The 23,372-nt window shown below is 40.2% G+C and overlaps 1 protein-coding gene across 1 annotated transcript in view; it reads right to left on the reverse strand.

Annotated features, from left to right (window-relative positions):
- The window catches only part of CCDC9 (coiled-coil domain containing 9), a 99,514-nt gene that overhangs the window by 47,917 nt on the left and 28,225 nt on the right, over positions 1–23,372 (reverse strand). The window contains exons 7-12 of the mRNA XM_089652007.1: positions 20,582–20,752; positions 18,676–18,857; positions 17,508–17,560; positions 16,853–16,973; positions 12,557–12,662; positions 10,285–10,768 (exon numbers count right to left, since the gene is read on the reverse strand). Coding sequence (XP_089508133.1) covers positions 10,285–10,768; positions 12,557–12,662; positions 16,853–16,973; positions 17,508–17,560; positions 18,676–18,857; positions 20,582–20,752 — 1,117 coding nt within the window. The remainder of the gene's footprint in view (positions 1–10,284; positions 10,769–12,556; positions 12,663–16,852; positions 16,974–17,507; positions 17,561–18,675; positions 18,858–20,581; positions 20,753–23,372) is intronic.

The following is a 23,372-nucleotide window of genomic DNA, read 5'->3' on the forward strand; positions in this document are numbered from 1 at the left end:
GTCATCAATCAGGCCTATCATGAAATATAATGACCAACAAACAATTTTGGTAAAAAATATTTTGAGTAATCACTGGCATTTATTACGCGATGAACCTACACTTAGTTGACATATTGACCCTGAACCATAAGTCTGCTTTATAAACTCATGGAAAACCAGCAACTCTGATTCAGCATTTTGTTTTTTTTTTTTAATATATCCTCTTATAAATATGTCAAAGGAACATAAAGCCAAATCATCTGTCACCTTATTCTTAGGAATGCACACAGCACCATCTACTGTTCGCTGTACTAGCGTTTGTATAGTACAGTGGTGGGCAACCTTTTTTTTCAACTGAGCCAAATCTCGCCAAAACCATGATTGAAATTTATTTTGAGAGCCACATTTTTAAAACTGAAAATACATCTCCCATATAGTAATTCATCCCCCATAGTAATTCATCCCCCATAGTGTAATTCATCCCCCATAGTGTAATTCATCCCCCATATAGTAATTCATCCTCCATATAGTAATTCATCCCCCATATAGTAATTCATCCCCCGTATAGTAATTCATCCCCCGTATAGTAATTCATCCCCCGTATAGTATTTCATCCCCCGTATAGTATTTCATCCCCCGTATAGTATTTCATCCCCCGTATAGTATTTCATCCCTCGTATAGTATTTCATCCCCCATATAGTAATTCATCCCCCATATAGTATTTCATCCCCCCATATAGTATTTCATCCCTCATATAGTATTTCATCCCTCATATAGTATTTCATCCCTCATATAGTAATTCATCCCCCATATAGTATTTCATCCCCCCATATAGTAATTCATCCCCCCATATAGTATTTCATCCCTCATATAGTATTTCATCCCCCCATATAGTATTTCATCCCTCATATAGTATTTCATCCCTCATATAGTATTTCATCCCTCATATAGTAATTCATCCCCCATATAGTATTTCATCCCCCATATAGTAATTCATCCCTCATATAGTATTTCATCCCTCATATAGTATTTCATCCCTCATATAGTAATTCATCCCTCATATAGTATTTCATCCCTCATATAGTATTTCATCCCTCATATAGTATTTCATCCCTCATATAGTATTTCATCCCTCATAGTATTTCATCCCTCATAGTATTTCATCCCTCATATAGTAATTCATCCCTCATATAGTAATTCATCCCCCATATAGTAATTCATCCCCCCATATAGTATTTCATCCCCCCATATAGTAATTCATCCCCCCATATAGTAATTCATCCCCCATATAGTAATTCATCCCCCATATAGTAATTCATCCCCCATATAGTAATTCATCCCTCATAAAGTAATTCATCCCTCATATAGTATTTCATCCCCCCATATAGTAATTCATCCCTCATAAAGCAATTCATCCCTCATATAGTATTTCATCCCCCACAGTACTATCCCCCCCCCCCTTCTAGTAAGCCAAGTCCCCCGTGTCAATTCACTTACCTTTTGCGTTCCTCTCGCTGTCTTCCCGCGCCGTTCGGGTCTTCAGGGCGGACTGTGAGAGGAGCCTAGCTCCCCTCCCCTCACGTTCGGCACGCTGCCCCGCCTACACACATCCTGACAGCCACATCTGCGGGCCGGATTAAAAGGTCCGCGTGGACTTTTGGGGCTGCCAACCGAGAGGAGGCAGGGGAGCGGCCGACCGAGAGGAGGGAGGGGAGCAGGCGCTCGGCACACAGAAGAGCCGCATTAGAGTGGGTAAAGAGCCGCATGTGGCTCACGAGCCGCGGCTTGCCGACCATTGGTATAGTACATAAACACCTCACTTACTGGTTAGCTATCCAGAGAAACATGGAGCCAGCCACTGCTGACTTCTCTTAAACACATGATAATCTCCAAATTGTAATTTTAAGTCACTAACCCATAATAAAAAGGTATATGCACACAAGCATTTGGCCACAGTGCAATCCAGCAGCAGGAATCTAAGGATTACCGATGCTTGGTTTGACAGTTGCAAGTGGCTAGCTGCAGCCACTGAGCCCGTAAACTGTAATGACAGGCTGTCAGTGGCTGCAGCTATTCATGGCTATTTGCACAGCCAGCAATTTCCTACAGTGATCACAGCTGGACGCACTTTGTAAAGGCTTTACAGCCGCAGCTACCCTCTCACAGCTATCAAACCAAGCAACAGGAATCAGATTCCTGCTGCTGGGATTTGTACAGAGGCAAAAACACTTATGCGAATGTACCCTAAAACTGGATGTACACATATAGATTTGTTTCATTCAGCAAGGAGGAAATGAAAGAAATTTATTAGGATTCTTCCATCCTTGCTAAACATCGCAGATGGATTAATCTTCCACTGTGCACCAGTGGTTGTTAGAAAACATGAGCAGTGCATGCATCTAATGCAAATGCTGTTTAGAAAACAATCTCCATCTAGCTCCTTTGAATGAAAATGTTGAGTGGTGTTGGCAGGGCCACCAACTTAATCAAATTTTGCTCAGTGTATGACCAGCATAAAGAATATGTAAACCCAACAACATTGATATGGTCTCGGAGTGGGAAAGGAATATCTGTCAAGTATTTTTTGCACTGTTTGGGAGATTTCCCCACATGTCCCGCTCTTGGTCTAGGGGATCAGAGGAATAGGTAGTAATTGGAAATCTCTCCAATAGAAGCACACAAAAACTTTGGTAGAATTGGGAAAGGTCGGAACCTCTGTCAGGTTTTTATTGCTTTTTTTTTCCTGTTTGGTATTTAGAAAAATGTCAACACAGACAGCTCCTGTATTCCTTGTGAAAGCAGGATTTCTTTAAGAAATCTGGAAAAAAAGGCGCTGTGGAAAATGCTCTCAGACAAGCACCTTATTGAAGGTGCATCTTTAAGAAATGCTAAATTGTTGTCTAGAAAGGCTAAGGAAACACATGGCTCACATGCCAAGCTGTCTGCCCTGAGAAACCCATGTGCTCCATTTCTTAAACTGGTCATACACATATATACACTCTCTCACAGAAGGGAGTAGACCCCTCACATTTTTGTAAATATTTTATTACATCTTTTCATGTGACAACACTGAAGAAATTACACTTTGCTACAATGTAATGTGAGTGTACAGCTTGTATAACAGTGTATATTTACTGTCCCCTCAAAATAACTCAACACACAGCCATTAATGTCTAAACTGCTGAAAACAAAAGTGAGTACACTCCTAAGTGAAAATGTCCAAATTGGGCCCAAAGTGTCAATATTTTGTGTGGCCACCATTATTTTCCAGCACTGCCTTAACCCTCTTGGGCATGGAGTTCACCAGAGCTTCACAGGTTGCCACTGGAGTCTTCTTCCACTCCTCCATGACGACATCACGGAGCTGATGGATGTTCGTGACCTTGCGCTCCTCCACCATCTGTTTGAGGATGTCCCACAGATGCTCAATAGGGTTTAAGTCTGGAGACATGCTTGGCCAGTCCATCACCTTTACCCTCAGCTTCTTTAGCAAGGCAATGATCATCTTAGAGGTGTGTTTGGGGTCATTATGTTGGAATACTGCCCTGTGGCCCAGTCTCCAAAGGGAAGGAGATCATGCTCTATTTCAGTATGTCACAGTACATGTTGGCATTCATGGTTCCCTCAATGAACTGTAGCTCCCCAGTGCCGGCAGCACTCATGCAGCCCCAGACCATGACACTCTCACCATGCTTGACTGTAGGCAAGACACACTTGTCTTTGTACTCTTCACCTGGTTGCCGCTATACACGCTTGACACCATCTGAACTAAATAAGTTTATCTTGGTCTCATCAGACCACAGGACATTGTTCCAGTAATCCATGTCCTTAGTCTGCTTGTCTTCAGCGAACTGTTTGCGGGCTTTCTTGTGCATTATCTTTAGAAGAGACTTCCTTCTGGGACAACAGCCATGCAGACCAATTTGATGCAGTGTATGGTCTGAGCACTGACAGGCTGACCCATCCCTTCACCTCTGCAGCAATGCTGGCAGCACTTTTACATCTATTTCCCAAAGACAACCTCTGGATATGACTATGAGTATGCGCACTCAACTTCTTTGGTTGACCATGGCGAGGCCTGTTCTGAGTGAAACCTGTCCTGATAAAACCACTGTATGGTCTTGGCCACCGTGCTGCAGCTCAGTTTCAGGGTCTTGGCAATCTGAGATCTTGTAACACTATCGAGTCACATGACACCAGGGAGGAAAAATGGCTGATTGGGCCCAATTTGGACATTTTCACTTACCCACTTTTGTTGCCAGCGGTTTAGACATTAGTGGCTGTGTGTGGAATTATTTTAAGGGGACAGCAAATTTACACTGTTATACAAGCTGTACACTCACTACTTTACATTTTAGCAAAGTGTCATTTCTTCAGTGTTGTCACATGAAAAGATAATAAAATATTTACAAATATGTGAGTGGTGTACTCATTCTGTGAGATACTGCATATATTGTGTTTAAAAAAATAAATGAGTGCACTGTACACCAATTAAACCTGACAATGACTAAACATAATAGATCAAAAATAGACCACAAATTAACATATACAAATGTGCAAAAACAATTCATCTAAAGTGCTATAAATACATGTCCATTATAAAAATAATCAACAAGTCCCAAATCCAATGTGAAAGTGCTACGTGTTGAATATAATCTCCAAAGTGCTAGGGTGTCCACAAGTGCTCGCCACACCAAACAAAATCAGCCTCTTACCGAACCAATTTGATCCCCAATCAAGAGATCAAACGAGCAGCTTGTGTCCAGATTCCACACTGACACCGGTGCTAACAAAATCGAAGGATATGGACAGCTGCAGGCTCACCCAGACGAATTTCTCACATCAAACCACTCTCCATACAATGTATAGAAGGATTAAAACAGAAGAGACTTCATAGTGCAACCCGAAAACTCAAATGTATTCAATAAAATATTGCACTTACATAGATAAGGTGCATAAAGGCAGTGTAAAAATTCAATCAACCGCGGTGTCATTCCGCCACAGGAACGTGGTGATGTCACAGAAGACTTCGCCCAACGTGTTTCTCCAAAACTGGCATCCTCTGGGATTGGAAATCATTGTTTAGCTTGTGCAGATGGATGATTCTCCTACTTTGGCTAATGGAGTTTGACTGCTGGCCCCACTGGCTGTCAAAATACCTAAACAGGTTCAGCCAACAAATTTCTGCCAGATTCTTTGATTATGTTATTCAAAAGGATGTCAGGTGGGAGAGTGGAGATAATGCCACCCACCCATTTCAATCAGTTTATCAGGAATCAGCCAAAATCTGTACAGTGCAAGGACAGCTTAAATCTGCCTCAGCAAAAATGTCAAATTTAGTATTTCTACAGAGTACTCTATAAATGGGACAGTTTCAGAATTCTTTTGTTTCAACTGGTGGAATTGTTATCCCAGAAGTGAACAAATAGGTAGAAGTATAAATGTAAGCATTCCCTGCATTAGCCAAAGTTTTACAGCAGTAAAAGAAGTCCTTCATCTTTAGCAATATACAGACCAAGGACTATAAATGCTGGGAACTCTATTAGACTAGAGTTAGTGGCAATACAATGCAGTGGGTCCTTAATGCACCAGTGTGGCTCCATGACTGACACACACACACACACACACACACACACACACACACACACACACACTTCTTACAAAATATTGGAATGGGCAGAACACAAGGTAGATCCTTTTATCAGACACTTTTTTCAGGAATTTACTGGAAAGGAGTTTATTAGCACCAAGAAATACTTAAAAGTTGTTTTCAAAACAGCAGTGTTTCCTTATTTAAATACATTTGTTCTTGTACATAAAATTGGATAAGCATAATAAAATACAGATAAAAAAAAAAAAAAAAGATAATTTAATTCAAAGTCCATGTCATTAGAGGGGGGTTTCATTACACCAATAGACCTTAAAAATATTACACAGTTTAAATACCTGATCATATTCAAGAGAGACAGTCATGAGTCACAGTGGATACAGTTTTTTTTTTTTTTTTTTTTTTTTTAAACACAGAGAGGCATGAAGACCTAACAAATGATATAAAAGCACAACAGCATTGACCCCTGAACTGCCCAGTTAATATATTGATTAATATAGTAAATATAGTGATTAATATAGTGATTGATGAAAACTATGCATTCTCCCAAATTGCCCAAGTCCTGAATACAGGTTCAGCTTTATCCCTCCAGAATACTCAAAGTCTATGTTGAGTATTTTTGTTTGGGATAGAGGGAAGGATTGGATCCCTTGTTGGGTTTTTACAGCTATTCAGGGGTTCCATTGAGCTAGCCATACATTATGCAATTTTCTTATGCCTTTAGATTTACCTTCAACTATGTAGTGCAAGGGCCTGCCCGATTCGATACAAATTGAAAGTGTTTAGTTCTGACCTCATATTATATGGCTTTTTTGTAAATCTAAAAAGGAAAATTGTACCAAAATGGCCAGCTTTAGAGAGATTTTCCTTCACTTCCTGTAACTATGACTATAGTTTACCCACAGAAGAGGGAAAAAGCTTCAGCAGAAAGACAAGAACAAAGTTTATTTTTAGGACTCCTGCACACAAAATGTTTACTTCACTCTCCTAGAAGCCAGCAGTGTTTTTGCAGAAAAAAAAAAAAAAAAAAAATGCCTGACGCTTGCAAAAAGGTCTAAAGCTTTTACAGGTGTCCGTTAATTTCAATAGCCAGAAAAAGAAAAAAAAAAAAAAAAAAAAAGACAGTCATGTCTTTGGTCTGGAAAATGGCCAACTCAACCGCTCATAACATGCAAGATTTAGTTATAAAACACATTTTTATTTTATGTAAAAGTTTACATAAAATAAAAAAAATAAAAAAAATTGGATTTGTTTCAAGAGGTACGTATTCTAATCACGACTAAGGTTAAGTGTTCACCATTGGTCTTTTATACAAGCCCTTTTTTCAGAGCTTTTTCTGCTACAGGCGATTAAAGTCTAAATTAATCTTTTGCACCATGCTACATGTTAAGTCCATTCTTCTACCTCGCAGCCAGGGCTCAGCTTGCACAGCCACGACATTTATTGCAGGGATCTGTAAATGAATGAACTGCAAGTCCCGTCTGCCGCAACAGCAGACAGACGTGTAGTTCTCACTGGACTAGGAGTGTGGTAAACAATACACTCATAGTCCAGTGAATCTTCCACCAGCTTTCCAACAAAAAGCCTGTACAGAGGTAGGGTTAGAGAGCTGGAGCCTAAACTTTTACCCGTTCATCCATTTATCATATCATGGGGATGTTTATAGTTTGTACACCGGCACAATTTTAGTTTTAGTTTTTTTTTCAGGTATTTACCTAAACATATTCAAGCTTTGTTATATAATGGATATGGGATGAAAGTGCACACTCATGTTTAATTTGAAGGTATGTACATCCAAATTGGAGGAAGGGTTTAGGAATTACAGGTCTTAAGAGTACCCATCCCCCTTTTTCAAGGGACCAAAAGTAATTAGACAATTGAATCAAAAATGGTTTCATGGCCAGGTGTGGGCTACTCTTTCGTTATCTATCAATTAAGCAGGTAAAATTTCTGGAATTGATTCTAAGTGTGGTATTTACATTTGGAATCTATTGCTGTGAACATACATCATGCATTCAAAAAGAGCTGTCCATGTGACACAGGCCATTGTAAGGCTTCAAAAACTAAAAAAAAAATCCATCAGAGAGATAGCAGCAACATTAAGAGTCGCCAAATCAACAGGCTGGGACATTCTGAGGAAAGAACGCGCTGGTGAGCTCAGCAACATAAAAAAGGCATAGACGTCCATGGAAGACAACAGTGGTGGATGATCACAGGATCCTCTCTATGGTAAAGAAAAACCCATTCACAACATCCAGACAAGTGAAGGACACTCTCCAGGAGGTGGGCGTATCATTGTCAAAGTCTACAATCAAGAGAAGACTTCACAAGAGCAAATACAGAGGGTTCACCACAAGGTGCAAACCATTCATAAGCCTGAAGAATAGAAAAGACAGATCAGACTTTGCCAAAAAAAAAAAAAAAAAAAAACAACTAAAAAAGCCAGACCAGTTCTGGAAAAGCATTCTTTGGACGGATGAAACCAAGTTTAATCTGTTCCAGAATGACGGGAAGAAAAAAAAAAAAAAAAGTGTGGAGAAGGCTTGGAACAGCTCATGATCCAAAGCACACAACATAATCTGTAAAACATGGTGCAGGCAGTGTGATGGCATGTGCATGCATGGCATCCAGTGGCACTGGGGCTTTGGTGTATATTGATGTGACAGAAGCAGCCGGATGAATTCTGCAGTGTTTAGAGATCTACTGTCAGCCCAGATTCAGCCAAATGCAGTAAAGTTGAGTGGATGGTGCTTCACAGTACAGATGAACAATGACCCAAAAACACACTGCAAAAGCAACCCAGGAGCTTTTGAAGGAAAAAGAAGTGGAATATTCTGCAATGGCCGAGTCAATCATCTGATCTCAACCCAATTGAGCATGCATTTCACTTACTGAAGGCAAAACTAAAAGGCAAAAAGACCCACAAACAAAGAACTAAAGACAGCTGCAGTTAAAGCCTGGCAAAGCATCAGAAAGGAGGAAACCCAGTCTTTGGTAATGTCCATAGGTTCCAGAATTCAGGCAGTCATTGCCAGTAAAGGATTGTCAACAAAATATTAAAAATTAACATTTTATTTATGACTATATTTGTCTAATTACATTTGAGCCCCTGAAAATGGAGGGACGGTGTATAAAAATGGTTGCAGTTCCTAAAATTTGTACTTGATATGCATGTTCAACCCCTTGAATTAAAGCTGAAAGTCTGCGCTTCAAATTAATTTGGATTGTTTTGATTTAATTTTTTCTAGTGGCATACAGAACCAAAAAGTATGAAAATTGTGCCTGTGTCCAAATATATATGGACCTTTCCTGCAAAAACATGTTCATTTACTATTTTCAAAGGTGAACCTAGCCTTTAAGGCTGTTGCAAGATATGTTAAGAAGGTGGCTGACAAGTGGCACACACCTGCTATAGACTCTGCAACACAGAACAGTACAGTTGAAGCATTCCAAAGCAGACTTTTACTTCCTCTAAAAGTAGCTTTAAAGTCCAAAAGGTTTTTACCTTAATGCATTCCCTGCATCTAGGTAAAAAAAAAAAAATAAAAAAATCCACTAGCTGCTCTTTCCCACCTACATGTTTACTTGTCACCTCTCTCAATCCAGCACTCTGGCCGACTGCAGCAGCGCTGGCCTCTCTTCCTGCTGTCACAGGACAAACAGAGCAGTGGGAGCCAATGGCTGTCAGTCAAATCCAGTGAGGAGAGAGCAGGTGGTATGGCCGAGCCATGCTGTGTGCCTATGAACGCACACAGCCAAGCTTGGGAGTGCATTTGCATGTGTGCCCCTATAGCACACAACTTGCTATGTGGGAACACATAGGAGGAGAAGCAGACAGCACTGGCAGTGGACCCCAGAAGAGGAGATAAGGGACTGCTCTGTGCCATATCTTTGGCACAGAGCAGGTAAATATAACTTTTTTTTTATTTTAGGGAAAAAATAGAAGTCCTCAATATCACTTTAAGCCTGCATGGGCTGCATTACCAATTCTTTGTCAAAGCAAAAGGCAAGAAATTTGTCAACTATAACATACTTGGCCACATCTAGTTTCTAAAGCTGAAGTACCTGCAAATGGCATTGTTACTACTCTGAAGTGGCCTTGTCAAATTCAGATGCTATCTTAGCAGCAAAACCAGATGTGTTGGTATATAAACAAGATGAGTGTTGCTCTCCATTCGGATCATAAGGTCAAATCATTCACTATCCAATCACAAGGGTCAGCGGGAAGAACCTGGCAGGAAGCGGAAGGGTTAATAGCTGACTTAGCGCTGTCTCCTCTTATATCCTGTTGGTTTGGGAAGAACAGAAACTTCAGTTCATTCACATTAACAGAGAAACAAAAATCAATCAGATACAAAAAGAAAGAAAAAAAAAAAAAAAAAAAAAAAAAAAAAAAAAAAAAGAAAAAACCAAAGAGCTGGTACAGCCTTATCATAAGGCACTCATTCTCAGTAGTGTCCCCATCAATACAGAAGAGTGATTTACCATTCCATCATACATATCTTTGAATGGAAATACATAATTCTTTGCAGTCCAGCGAACACCTTCAAAAAGGACAGCCTTCTCACAAAAAAACATTTGTGCAGTGGACCATCACCAGCAGATACACCAACATGGGGTGACATGCATGTTTGTGCGTGTGTGTGTGTGTGTGCATAAAGGCTATTGTCAGTGCATCACTCAAACTATCACTGACCTGAGTGAGATCTCGAGTCCATGCTGAACACCTTCCTATTACCGGTTTGAGGAGGACTGTCCTCATTGCTGCTTCCTGGAGGGGACAGCAGTTCCATTTCCTCTCCCCAGTCAGTCACTGGCCTGTGCCCTTCTGGTGAGAATGGGCTGGTGGGTTTGGACTCCACAGCTTCTTCATCAGTGGTCGCATTGGGTGGAGGCATTGTCAGTTTGGGGGTATCCATCTGTTTAGGTAGTCTTTGCTCCTTTGGAGATGCTGGAGAAGCTTTGGTAGCCTCTTCGATGGAGTCCTCCTCAACTTCTGAGCCATCTTCATCTACTTCGTCACCACTAGCGTCAGTCCATTCTTCATCATCCTCCTCCTCATCCTCCTCTTCTTCACATTCCTCTTCTTCCTTTTCATGTTTAAATTCATCTCGCTTTTCATCCATTGTGGGTTTTTGGGCTTCACAGATTTTCTGTGGACCCTCAACTTTCTTTTCTTCCTGTAATACAGAAGGTTTTCAAGATCACTAGATTTCGTCAGGCTTACTTACTAAAAAGAGTCTCTTCTGGATAAGATGACAGGCTTAGACCTGAAAACTCCAATTTGGGTGAAATCTCAATGCTGAGAAGTTGAACAGGACTTTCTATACAGTCATGTTAGAATGTAATGGCTGAAACTCTTCAATTAAAAAAAACCGTGTACTGAAAGAAACAAAGAGGCTGCCATTGGTGGTCTACTGCATAAAAATGCTAGCAATATGACTAAGTCAGTGACCTAGAAAAAGCATACTTATCAGGAAAGTAAAGTCAGATGCAAGTGAGAGCTTCTAAACCTACAAACTTTTTCCTCATCAGTGACCAAAATACCTAAGCCACTGGATTCACATGAAAGCCAATTTGTGCTGAGCACTGTCCTCTATAAAGCAACCTCAGACTCAAATTAAACAAGAGTACATATTTTAAAGCATATGAAAACCCTAACCATGAACATCTATTTGCTTCCATTTGGTCTGGAAAACATTGAAGGTGTTTTGTTAGATCAGATATTCAGAGCTGCCTTATCTTGTGTACACCACTTCCTGCATTGAAAAAAAAAAAAAAAAAGAGGAGTCTGTTGTGGAGATGGGAGAGTAGTTGGGCCTAGGTAGTTTAGCAAAAGAAAACTGGGCAAGGCTGGAACTACTCGACACACAAAAATGCTGCATATGGTCAGCCCTCAACGGGACTTGCAGGATATATTACAAATATGAAACACTGAAAAATGTGCATGTATTGCAGTGATGTACAGCATGTGTTAATTTAATTTTTGCCTTGACAAATGCTTTAATCGAGATGCTTACTTGGAATTATTAATGCCTCCAGATGGTCATGCCATCATGGCCATTCCAATGCACACCCAGATGCATGATCCCTTGATCCATTACCACTGTGATTTATCAGTAATAAGAGCATCAAGGGATATCAAACCTTGGGAAATGTAAAATACATTAACATAGAACACAAGGTTTGAATAAAGTCCATAGTTTATATTAGAGGACCCAGGATATCTTTGGATTGTATCATTATCTACACTAGGTCACAAGAGAAGTATGGGGGCTGGCATAGTTGTCTTCCTTTTGAAAATGATAGTTGGCTAGATATGTCTGACTTAAAGGGTAAAAATTTTTGGGTTGGAAGATGGATAAGAGCTGATCCAACTCCCGTCCCGATAGAATTCTATAGAGGTAAACTGTACATGTGCAGACATCGGGTGAAGAAGCAGGCAGAGGGATGTAAACATTGTTTAAAAGTTTACATAGAAATCTAGGTAAGCATCTAGCTGGGAGAGTGGGCTACATCTGCTAAGGGAGAGAGAGAAAGCTTTCTCTTTCTGTCTCAAAGACTATTCTGATTTGGACAGGAAGTGGGATGAGAACTTTGCAAGTGGTACACATACTGAAGGAAAAAAAAACAAAAAAAACCACACAAGACAAAAACATGTGATAGGCTCTCTTCCTTTTATCCTGCATGTTGAGAGAAAATCTTCCGGATGGAGGCCCAAACATTTAAAAAGGATAAGTTCACATTTAGTAACATGGTACACATGCGTTTAGGGTGTAACATGTTACTATTAAACAGGAGCCTGATATTGGAATGCTTTTTAGGCTCCTGTAAAACAACAAAAAAAAATAAACAAATGCACATTTCTTTACCTACAAAATCATGTGCATTGATTTTAAAAAGGTGAACTTAGACTAGGTTTTGTTAAAGGCTAAGGATTTTGGTTGGAGTGCCACAAGGATTCTTACCGTTTTCTCCACACATGTCTCCTTCTCTTTTTCCTCCAAAGGCAAGGTTTTGTCTTTTTCGTTTACTTCTTCCTCCTCATCTTCTTCCCAACGACTGTCATGCATGCTATTACAAAATATCAGGAATGTAATTTATTCTCTGCAGCAGACTGACTTGTACAATATAACCTTGCAACAACAGGCACTGGAGAAAATCCATACATGGGTGGATGTAAAGCAGAACTTTCTTTTTTTTCCCCACATTTAAAAATAGTACATACAAATGTGAATAAAAAAAACTTGCGCACTACTATGAATATTAAAATAGCAGACACTTTACCCATAGTAATCTGACTTGTACAGAGTTTCACGTTGGATTCATACAGAGTTGGGTAACAAGGATTACCCTGAATTTCTGAGCCCCTCCTCTGGAGAAACCAACTTTCTGCCATAGGAAAGAGGGGCACCTTATAGCACAAAGTATGTAGGCAAAGGTCACACTGCTGCGACTTCAGCTGCGACATGTGATTTACGAACCGTACCTGAAGTTGCATATAATGTATTTCTATGGCACGGTCCTAATAGGTGTGATTTCAGGTAGCGCGATTGGAAAAATAGTTCCTGCATTACTTTTGGACCACCTCAGTGCGATTTAACTCCGAGTATAAGGTAAATGGCACTGAAATTGCGCCTGTGTCTATATCAGCGCTACTTTGAAGTCATGCTTTAAATGGGACCAAATCACACCACTTTGAAATTGCATTTGGTGTGAACCAGGGCTTAGAGGGTTTGCCTAAAACAGTGTTTCTCAACTCCAGTCCTCATGGACCCCCAACAAGTCATGTTTTCAGGATTTCCATTATTTTGCACAGGTGATTTGATCAGTTTCACTGCCTTAGTAATTACCACAGCTGTTTCATCTGAGGGAAATCCTGAAAACATGACCTGTTGGGGGTCCATGAGGACTGGAGTTGAGAAACACTGGCCTAAAATAAGATCATGAAAAGAGCAATTATGCAACATTTTCTATATTGTTCTGACCCCTCCACCCCCCACCCGCCTCCCATATGGCAAAGTACATGAAGTACTCACGTAGCTAGGTGCTTCCTACGTCTAGTTATGAAGTCAAACTAGCCCGCACTCCCTATGCGGAAACTCCAACAGCTTGGAATAAGATGGATCCATAGTTACAGAGCACTTTCCCGAGACAAGAGGAATACAGCGGGTAGGTGTCAGCCTCCTGTCTCTCTGCATTCCTCTTGCAGAGAGTCAAAATGGATTGTTTTCCTTTCAAGCTGTTGTCATATTTGCAACACAGAGGGGAGGGAGGTTAGACTTCACAACTAGACTTAGGAAGCACATAGCTACATGTAACAAAGTAATATATATGTGTAATCCCCATGGGGAGGTAGAACACTGTACAAAAACTGTAATGATAGCTCTAAATCCTGTTTGAAGGATCAAAATCAGTACAGTGGAAGGTAAAAGACAGCTATTGACAGCACAGACTGTTCAGTTCATAGACACACAATTGAGAGCCCCTCTGTTTAGACAGAAGGCAGTTGCTGTAAAAACTACATTTCTTTCGTTGCAGGGAACTGCCTTGGGTAATTGCGACAATAACACATTAATATGGACCAAGACATTTTAGAGGAGGGGTTTGTGATGTTGATTTTTGGCTAACTGCATATCAGTAACAAAGTATGACTAATATTATAACAGATTTGTACTGTTGCATGAAATGTTTGATGTAATAGTTTTAGTAAAGTTGGTAACGGCCCAATTGGTGACAGGAATTTATTGCTGTGATAGTACAGTACTTATCACTGTAATATTTAGGGTTATGGGCAACATTTAGAAGTTAGAATGAAGTGAAGGGATTGTATTGTGATTTAAGTGGAAGGTAAGGTTTACAGAGTTAGGCTGGAACGAAGGGCAAATAGGGTTAAGAATAATCATGTTTTTTTTATTTTTAAAGAGGTGATAAATGTGGCACAATATAAGTACACTTAGTAAAATGGTCACAGCACAATAATTTGACAACAGTAATCTGTACACAAATATATTTTCATCTCCATATATATATATATATGTTTGGCAGAAAATAAGCCAAAAAAAGAAGAACCGGTTGTGCTGACTTTGGCTTTATCTATCCTCACATTGTGACACTTAACTGTGTGTACATATTTATATATAGATCGAGGAAACAGGTTGTTTACTAAAACCGGAAAGTGCAAAATCTGGTGGAGCTATTCATAGAAACCAATCAGCTTCCAGGTTTTTCTTTGTCAAAGCCTAATTGAAGAAGCTGAGGTTAGAAGACGACTGACTACCATGAACAGCTGCACCAAAGTTTGCACTCTCCCGTTTTAGCAAATCAACACCATTCTGCTTAACTCTGGAAGCCCCTATCTCCTTCCTTCACTCTGTTCCAGCATGAGAGTTCCCCATCAGGGTCTTTACCATTCAACACTCAGGGAGTAAGGGTGAAGAAAGTCACTTCTGGGTCCCTGTGTCAGTTCTCCTTGAATATATGGCTGCGGAAGATTTTAATGTAGTACGATGTGCACTACATTAGATTAATTGGAGAAAAGGTGAGACATCGGGGGTATTTTAGTCCCCTGATGTCTCATTACCACTTGCCTACCAGGCACTTATACCTCCTTCCTGCCCAGGCCAATTTTCAGCTTTCAGCGCTGTCGCACTTTGAGTGACAACTGAACGGTCATGCAACAACGGACCCATATGAAATTTATATCATTTTTTTTCACACAAATAGAGCTTTTTTTTGGTGGTATGTACTCGATGCTGGGTGTTTTATTTTTTGCGCTACAAAACAAAAAAAAAAGAGCAAAAATGTTTTTCTTTGTATCGATTATAAAACTTTGCAAACAGGTAATTTTTCTCCTTCACTGATGTTCGTTGATGAGGCTGCACTGATAGGCAGTACTGACGAGTTGGCACTGATATGCAACAATGATGGGCACTGATAGGCGGCACTGCTGGGCAGCACTGATCATCAGTGCCCTGATGATCGGTGCCGATCTCTCCTCTGACAATTGGCAGTTATCGGCAGTACTTTCCTCACACGGACAGCGTGAAAAAAGTGCAGCGGATAACAGTCAACTGCATTTACCAGTGATCTGCTGTGTCATTGGACATGGCTGATCACATGGTAAAAGACCGCTGTGATTGGCCTTTTACCACATCATGTGATCAGCTGTGTCCGTAGGACACAGCAATCATGGAGATCGCCGGGTGCCGCGTCATATGATGCCCTCCCAGAACTGGCCAGCCGCAGTGAAGCCGTCATTCGGCTATCTGCGGTCAGCAAGTGGTAAAAGAGAACATATCTCAGGAAAGAAAAAAAAAAGTTAAAAAAAATGAAAGTTACACCCAATGGCATAAAACCCCTGCCAAAAAAATGCAAGGTTCCCCCCACCCCCAATGCATGTACAACTGTGAGGGCCAGTTCACACCACAAAAAAAAAAAAAAAAAAAAAAAAAAAAAGCACTCCAGATGCATTTTGGATACATTTTTCCTTATAGCTCACACCACACTCCGTTCCAGTGCAGTTTGCCATGTTCCAGTATGGATCTGTGCAGAAATAAAGTGCAGCATGTTCTACTTTTCTGTACCGGAAACAGACTGGACCGGTGTGAACTAGGGCCATTGGAATACATGGAAAACACTGTGGATGCATTTATGATGCAGAGAAAAAAAAAAAATGTACTGGACTACATCTGGTGTGTACTAGCCTTCAATGCACGTTAGGGCCGCCTACACATGGAAACCATAATTGTGATACCCATACCATATTACCACACATGCAAGCATGAGAATCATTTTAGCACAAGAGTGTTTATGTAACGCTAATCTGATGACCTGTAGGGGCTTTTAAAGTGTCTCCTATGGAAAACATAGGGTACTAAAGCTTGTCGCTGTTTCACAAGTGCACACAGATTTTAAGTTTTGAGACGCTGGGGATCCATTTACTCGGCACAACCTGATTGGGAAATTTGTGTGCCCTGAAATTAAACTTTAATGACACTTTTGCATTTCTTAGACCTTTGTGCAAATATCGTGCAATGTAAAAAATTGGAACTACCAATATTTTATTCTCTAGGGTGTCAGCTTTCAGAAAATATATGTTTGGGGGTTTTACGCAATTTTCAGGTCTAAAATTATTTTCAAACGTGCAAAAAAAATGCAAAAAACAGCTCTGCCAGCAAAAAGGCTTAAAAGAAAAAAACATTTGCTAGGAAAAAAAAAAAAAAAAAAAAAAAAAAAGCCTTTCGGTCCCTCCCAACACACACCTGTATGGCTTGTTTCTCCCTCGGCCTCTCTTCTGATCTCTCTTTTGTCCCGGGCTTTGAAGGCTCTTCGGAAGAAACTCTGCCATGGTGGGAGGCTTTGGAGCACCTTTCTTACCCGAGTCTGTAAAAAACAAGATACTGAATGTTAAACAAGCCACTGTTCACAGTTGGCAAGCAGAACTCTGATAAGTGTAGGAGAAATAACACAATGCAAGCCACACATTCATCGTGCTTTAGAAATTATGTATAAAATATGTTATGAAAATTATAAAAAGGAATAGGTTTTAAACAGACAATAAAGAAATAAATAATTCAAATGTAACCCCAAATTAAGAAGGGTTGCATCTAAAAGTTTCTTTGGTAAATTTCATAATTCTATTTTCTAATAGAAAAATATTTTTTTATGAAAAATGCCTTTTTGCACAAACCAACAGACAGCAGTAAACCTTTTTATCCCTAAATATATTTTAATCTACTTTGAGATAAAATTGAACAACTGTACAATCCAGTTTTAATGTGCATTGCTATAATAGGACACTGTCAGAGGACATAAAATTTTGCATAATCCTAACTTCTGAGTCATCACAGAAGAGGAAGGGAGAACTGCCAATTGGGAACCCTCTTAATGGCACGCAAACAAAAAATAAATACTTGCCTCTTTTGCCCATTGGTTCATCCTCTATGTGAGGGGCGGATCCATCTTTAAACCTGCCAAACAAAATATGAAGTTAGAACTAGTGAAGAAGCAGGCCAGGTTCTACAATCACGTCAAAATACTGCCACAATTCCACTATCAAAAGGAAAAACAATTTAGAGGATGGTAAAGGGTAGATGTATGGGAACATACATGTTCTGTTCAAACCATTGTAGGATTTCACATTATTACATCTTTTGGGAGTTTTGTTTTTTTGGACTGACCTCTAAAATTTATTTTCAATCCTACAGCTTAAGCTAATTTACCTATACTGAAGTATGTCCTACATCTTGCAGGCTGCTGGATCCTGTAGAAACCTTTACTGCAGGGGATTCCCTGTTTACCTTCTGTCTCTGAACTTCTAGCACGCAGGCAGCTAATAGCTTCGGGCCTCTAGGGTAAATTCAAAAAGGAAAAAAAAAATGCTGATGGGAACCCACCCCCTCCTCCCCTCTCATCCATCAAGAAAAGTGCTTTCACTGCCTGTAAAACGATCAGTGAATGGGGGAGAATCTAATTCATCCACAGACCGTGTTACATGAAGTGAAAGCAGAGGAGAGGATGGGTCACTATCATGAACTTTTTTTCTTTGAACTGAACTCAGCCTAGGGACTCAGGGAGCTTTTAACCCCCTCTGAGCCGTACATTCAGAGATAGGAAGAGGATGGGGCATTCCCGCATTGCGTACAGCTGCCTGCACAATGTGGGAAATATTTCATTATAGGTGCCGGTAAGTTAGGTCACTAAAGTTGTAAGGCAAAAAAAAAAAAATAATGTATTTTAGATGAAACCAGGAGTAAAAATTGATATTTTAGATATTTGATGTTTATGTCTTACTGTATATAATCCACACCTGGTACATGGAAAATGGTGTTTTAGTCAAACCTTTGGATGTCAGGCCATTTTGTAAAGCGCTGCGCAAACAGTTGGCGCTATATAAATCCTGTATAATAATAATAATCGCCCCCACAGCTATTACCTTTTGTATTACTCAACCCTTCCTCTTAGATAGTTGGCGCTATATAAATCCTGAATAATAATAAATTATAAAATGATACACTACCCATCTAGGGACACAGATTATTAAATTTAAAAACTAAATATAAAACAAGTAAGTGTTGCGCCATACATAGAGTCCGTTTTCTCTGCATCCCACTCTCTCCTCCACTGGCCGGTAGGCTTTCGATGTCGTGCCAGTCTCTCTTGATCGATCTGTTCACGCTCTTGCTTCCAGCGCACATATTCTGCTCGCTCTCTGCCGGTCATTGACATGGTCATGTCCACTTGATTTTTTACTCCAGGTCTTCTCACCTTTTGAAAAAAAAAAAAAAAGTCATTGTTGGCCACAGGGTCTTATAACAAAGCCTAACTTTTGTACCTAAAGCTGAATTGTATTACCTGCAGAAAAGGACCCCTATTTCTAGCCACACAGTACAGCCAAGTGACCCATTTCCTGCTGCAATTATGCAGCATAGCCAAGTCACCTTCCCATCCTCATTCTATGGATGAGCAATCAAGAAGAGCAGCATACTCATTAGGGTCATCCCTCTGCTCTCCCTTCTTATCTCCACCCCCCAAACATGCATTTTATGATCATTTAGAAAAAAAAAAAAAAAAAAAAAAAAACCTAAGTAACTTTTTTTGCTTGCTTGTTTTTTTTTTTCAAATATGTTCCCAAGTTTGGCTAGCAAAAGAAACCACAACACTGCTTGCAATGACCTTCTCCCTAAAGAGTACAGTATGGTTCACCACCAGAAGTGAAATATTCACTGTTATATATCTGTCTGTGCTGGGGGGGGTAACTAGTAATCTGGTAGGTGGGACTCTGAAGGGGAGAATAACTTCGTAGTTCCTTGGGGAGATTTCTGTTCACTTCCTGTCCCAGAGACACACTTTTACACAGCCAACCAAGCATCTAGTATTTTTGAGATAGGTCAGGAATAGCAACCTCTATCTTTCTTTTATACCTTTAATACACACCGTTTTAAACCCTGACTCAAGGACGGAATAAAAAACAAAAAGCATGAAGCAATTTTAAACACCACTTCTTAATTGATTTACTCTTACTAAAATAGCCAAAAAACACTCCAGCACTCAATCCAAGGTGCTCCAAAAAAGGTACCAAGGTGCACAATGCTTCCTCAGATGCAGCCCTCCACAGACTGGGAATTGCCAGTCAACTGTAGAAAACACACACAAGAGGGAACAAACTCCTTGTGCATTACCACCATACAATTTATGAAATCCCCAAAGACAAATGGATACTCACAAACCATTAAAAACAGCAGGCGTATAACATACTTCAGCCTTAGGAGTACACCCCATCATATGATAATATGTATCCCACCAACATTCTTGCAGAAGAGCTTCCACTCTACTGGCTAATTAGGAAACAATTAGAACATAGGCCAGAAGAGTAGAAGTTCTGCTGCAGGAACGTTGGTGGTATACATATTGATTATTATCCTACTTGGCAGTCAGTCTTTTGATTTGTGTATCCTCCCCACCAATTATTGTGTCATCAGCTCTGCACCATATTTTTGACTAGGATGTTGAGGACAGCATTTGGGTTGTAAGGGGTGTCTACCATCAGGCCCTGCCCACTGGCTCATTAGCTGAAAGGAGGGCAGCTGAAGTTCCGTGGCCATTTTAAGAGTTGACTCCCAAAATGCATTAGCTTTCTGACCAGATGGTTCCATGATGGGATGTACTGCCCAAGGCAGAATGATTCATGTTATGTGTCTGCTATGTTTAAATCGCTTGTGAGTATCCGCTTGTCTTTGAGGAATTAATACATTGTATGCGATACTGCACAAGGAGTTTACTCCCTCTTGCATGTGTGATTTACTCTCAACATACACCTTTGTCTCTAAATAACTTCGCTTTACCAACAGGCACATGCAATGCATGAAAGACTTTCCACAGCTCTAAGCTATATCTCACTTGCTCAGAAATGCAATTTACTAAACATAAAAAAAAGAAATACCCAAGCAACAGAAGATTCCTACCAGTAACTATTAACCTCAGCTACTTACATGACTTTCCTTCTCTCGGTCCATACCAGTTTTCACCTTCTCGAAATCAGGACCTCCCCAGTTTCTGTTGTGCCTGCGACTACCCTCCTTTCTGTCAACCTCTGCAATAGGACCGGTCCTCCTAGGGTCATCAAGAAAGTTGCGAATTGGATTTTTTTCTCTTACGCCATCCTAGGTGAAATATAAAAAATGATTAAACCAAAAAGGTGTAAGCTGGCTGGGAATAGAAAAAAAGCCACAACACTATCAGCATGGAACTTGCATAATCTATCTGTGCTTGTGTGGGTTTCCTTTGGTTACTTAGTTTTTTCCTACACTCCAAAAGACATGCTAGGTTAATTGGAACTTGTGGGTGTATTTGAGATGGGAACCGTAAATGGTAAGTTTGAGGACAGGGACTGATGTGAATGTGCAGTTTGTAAAACACTGCATAAATGGTGAGCGCTACAATAAATGTCTGTCACAAATATAATAGCTAGTAATGGAGCAGAATAAAAAAAAATATATATATACCAACACTCCTAAAACTGTGATTATTCTGACAAATATTTTTGGACTGCACTGAAATGAAATTTTTCCTTTGAGTTTTTTTGTGAGCAAGTACAATGGAAGCAATAATTCATTTTACTGCATTGTGTACAGGCATTCAGTAGATCATCCCAGTGCCAAAATAGTTACCTTTAGAATGTATAAATGAGCTTAGGCAAGAATTACTATATACAGGCTTGATGCTATACAGTTGACATAGGATTTGGGTCGTAGTCATACTTAGAGGCCTGCAAGTTTTGCGCCAAAATTAATATTTGGAACTGTTCATATGTCTCTCCACCTTGAGTAAGCCCCAATTCCAGTGGAATGGCTCGTTCATCTGTGCGTTTATTATGAAGAATGAAGCAATACTTATTAAAAACACATATAGCATTTATGGTGTGTTCATGATGTGTTTTCAGTGTGTTTATCAAGTGTTAAAAGTTACCAGAATGCTTGTTAAATGCCCATGAAAATGTTGCTTTGCTAGTGAGAAGTGCTTAAAGTGGAATTGATTTATGAAGCAGAGCAGGTGCACTTAACCTTTTGAGGCGCAAGGGCCACTTAAGTGGTAAAAACACGCCTTAACTATAGGGTTTTACTGCCCCCCCCAAGAGCAAATGTAAATGAGCCCTTACTATCCTAAGCCTCCTATAAGGCTGCTTTCACACTGGTGTACTGCATGTTTACCACACCATGAGTGCAGCACTGTGCACCTGTGGCTTTCCTGAAGGTTAGCTGCGCTTTGCCATAGACTTTATTATATCTTGCTGGTGTGGTGTACTTTCTGAAAGGGAACCAAAACGCCTGCATTCAGTTTGATTTCAAGGGCCACATGTGGCCCATGGGTTGAGCACCCGAGATGTAGAGGAAATTTACATTGAGACGTGACAGACATTTTTGTGATTTCTCTGCAAGAAATATTTGTATATTTTGATGTCTTTGAGACTTGGCTTGGTCCAGTTCAGCATTGCTGAAACAAAAAGTTTTGTCACTGGCAATAAATGCTCACCGTCTCTGCTCCTGCCTGGCACTGTCAGTAGCGCTGGCTGGTTGATGCTTTTGCTGCACAGAAGCAAACAGTGTTATCACACGGTGGCTCTGTACAAGCAGGAAGCAGCTAGAGCTGCTTTGTCCTAGTTCTCTATCATTTCCTAGAGCATTCTAGGATACAAGAGCCTCCACGATATCTCCTCTAGTACTCATGTAACACTTTATAAATGCTCAACTAACACACCATAACTGCTATAGGTGTGTTAAGGTGCGGTGACAGCATTACCACTGAAATCAATGGAGCTGGCTGACAAGCATCAATGCCTCATGAAAGGAACGAGCCTCTTAAATTTTAACAGGACTCAACAACACTACTGCTCCTGTGTGAACAGCACTGTATGGTGCCATTGTAATATTCATGACATGCATTGAATGCAGATTGAGGCTTTAAAAATGCTGAATAAACACACTGTATTGACACACTAGTAAATGAGCCCAAAGAAAAACAGGCCCAAAGCATAATGCTGCCACCCTTATGCTTCACTGTGTACATGGTGTTTTATAGCAGAATGCTGGTTTTGCACCAAACATACTTTTTTCGGAATTATGGCCAAATACTTCATTCTTGGTCTCATCAGACCATAATATTTCCCCACATGTTTTTGGCAGACTTTATATAGGTTTTTGCAAAGTAGCTTGGGGCTACTTAAGGGGCTTGGATGTTTTTTGTTAGTATGAAAAGGCTTCCATCTTGCCACCCAACCCCACAGCCCAGACATATGAAGAATAAGGGAGATTGTGTTCACAAGCAGTACATAACCAGTACTTGCCAGAAATACCTACAGCTCATTTACTTTTGCTATAGGCCTCTTAGCACATCAGGTGCGACTTGGCATGCAATTTGCAAATCGTATGCCAAGTCGCACCCTATTGTCCGCTATTAGAGTAGTCATATCGATGCAGTTCCGACTTGGTCGGAGCCGCACTGATTTCTACAGTGGTGCATGCATTACTTTTGTTGCGATTTGCACAGACATCGGTGTCAGATTGCAACTGAAATCGGCAGATCGTACGATTTCAAAATCGGGTTTGATGTGACCAGGTGTTTAATCAGAGAAACTTTCATTTGATGGCAGATGTGTACAGATTACTAGTTAACATCAGCTTCAATGTGATTGTTTAAAGCGCAAGTTCCCCTTCAGGAACATGTTCCAATTCCACCTGTTTTTAGGGTAGAATATATTGTTTATTACAGGTACTTATATAGCGC

The sequence above is a fragment of the Staurois parvus genome, unplaced genomic scaffold (genome assembly GCF_062004578.1).
Source record: "Staurois parvus isolate SC_StPar_1 unplaced genomic scaffold, SC_StPar_1.0 ptg000668l, whole genome shotgun sequence".
Lineage (NCBI taxonomy): Eukaryota > Metazoa > Chordata > Amphibia > Anura > Ranidae > Staurois > Staurois parvus.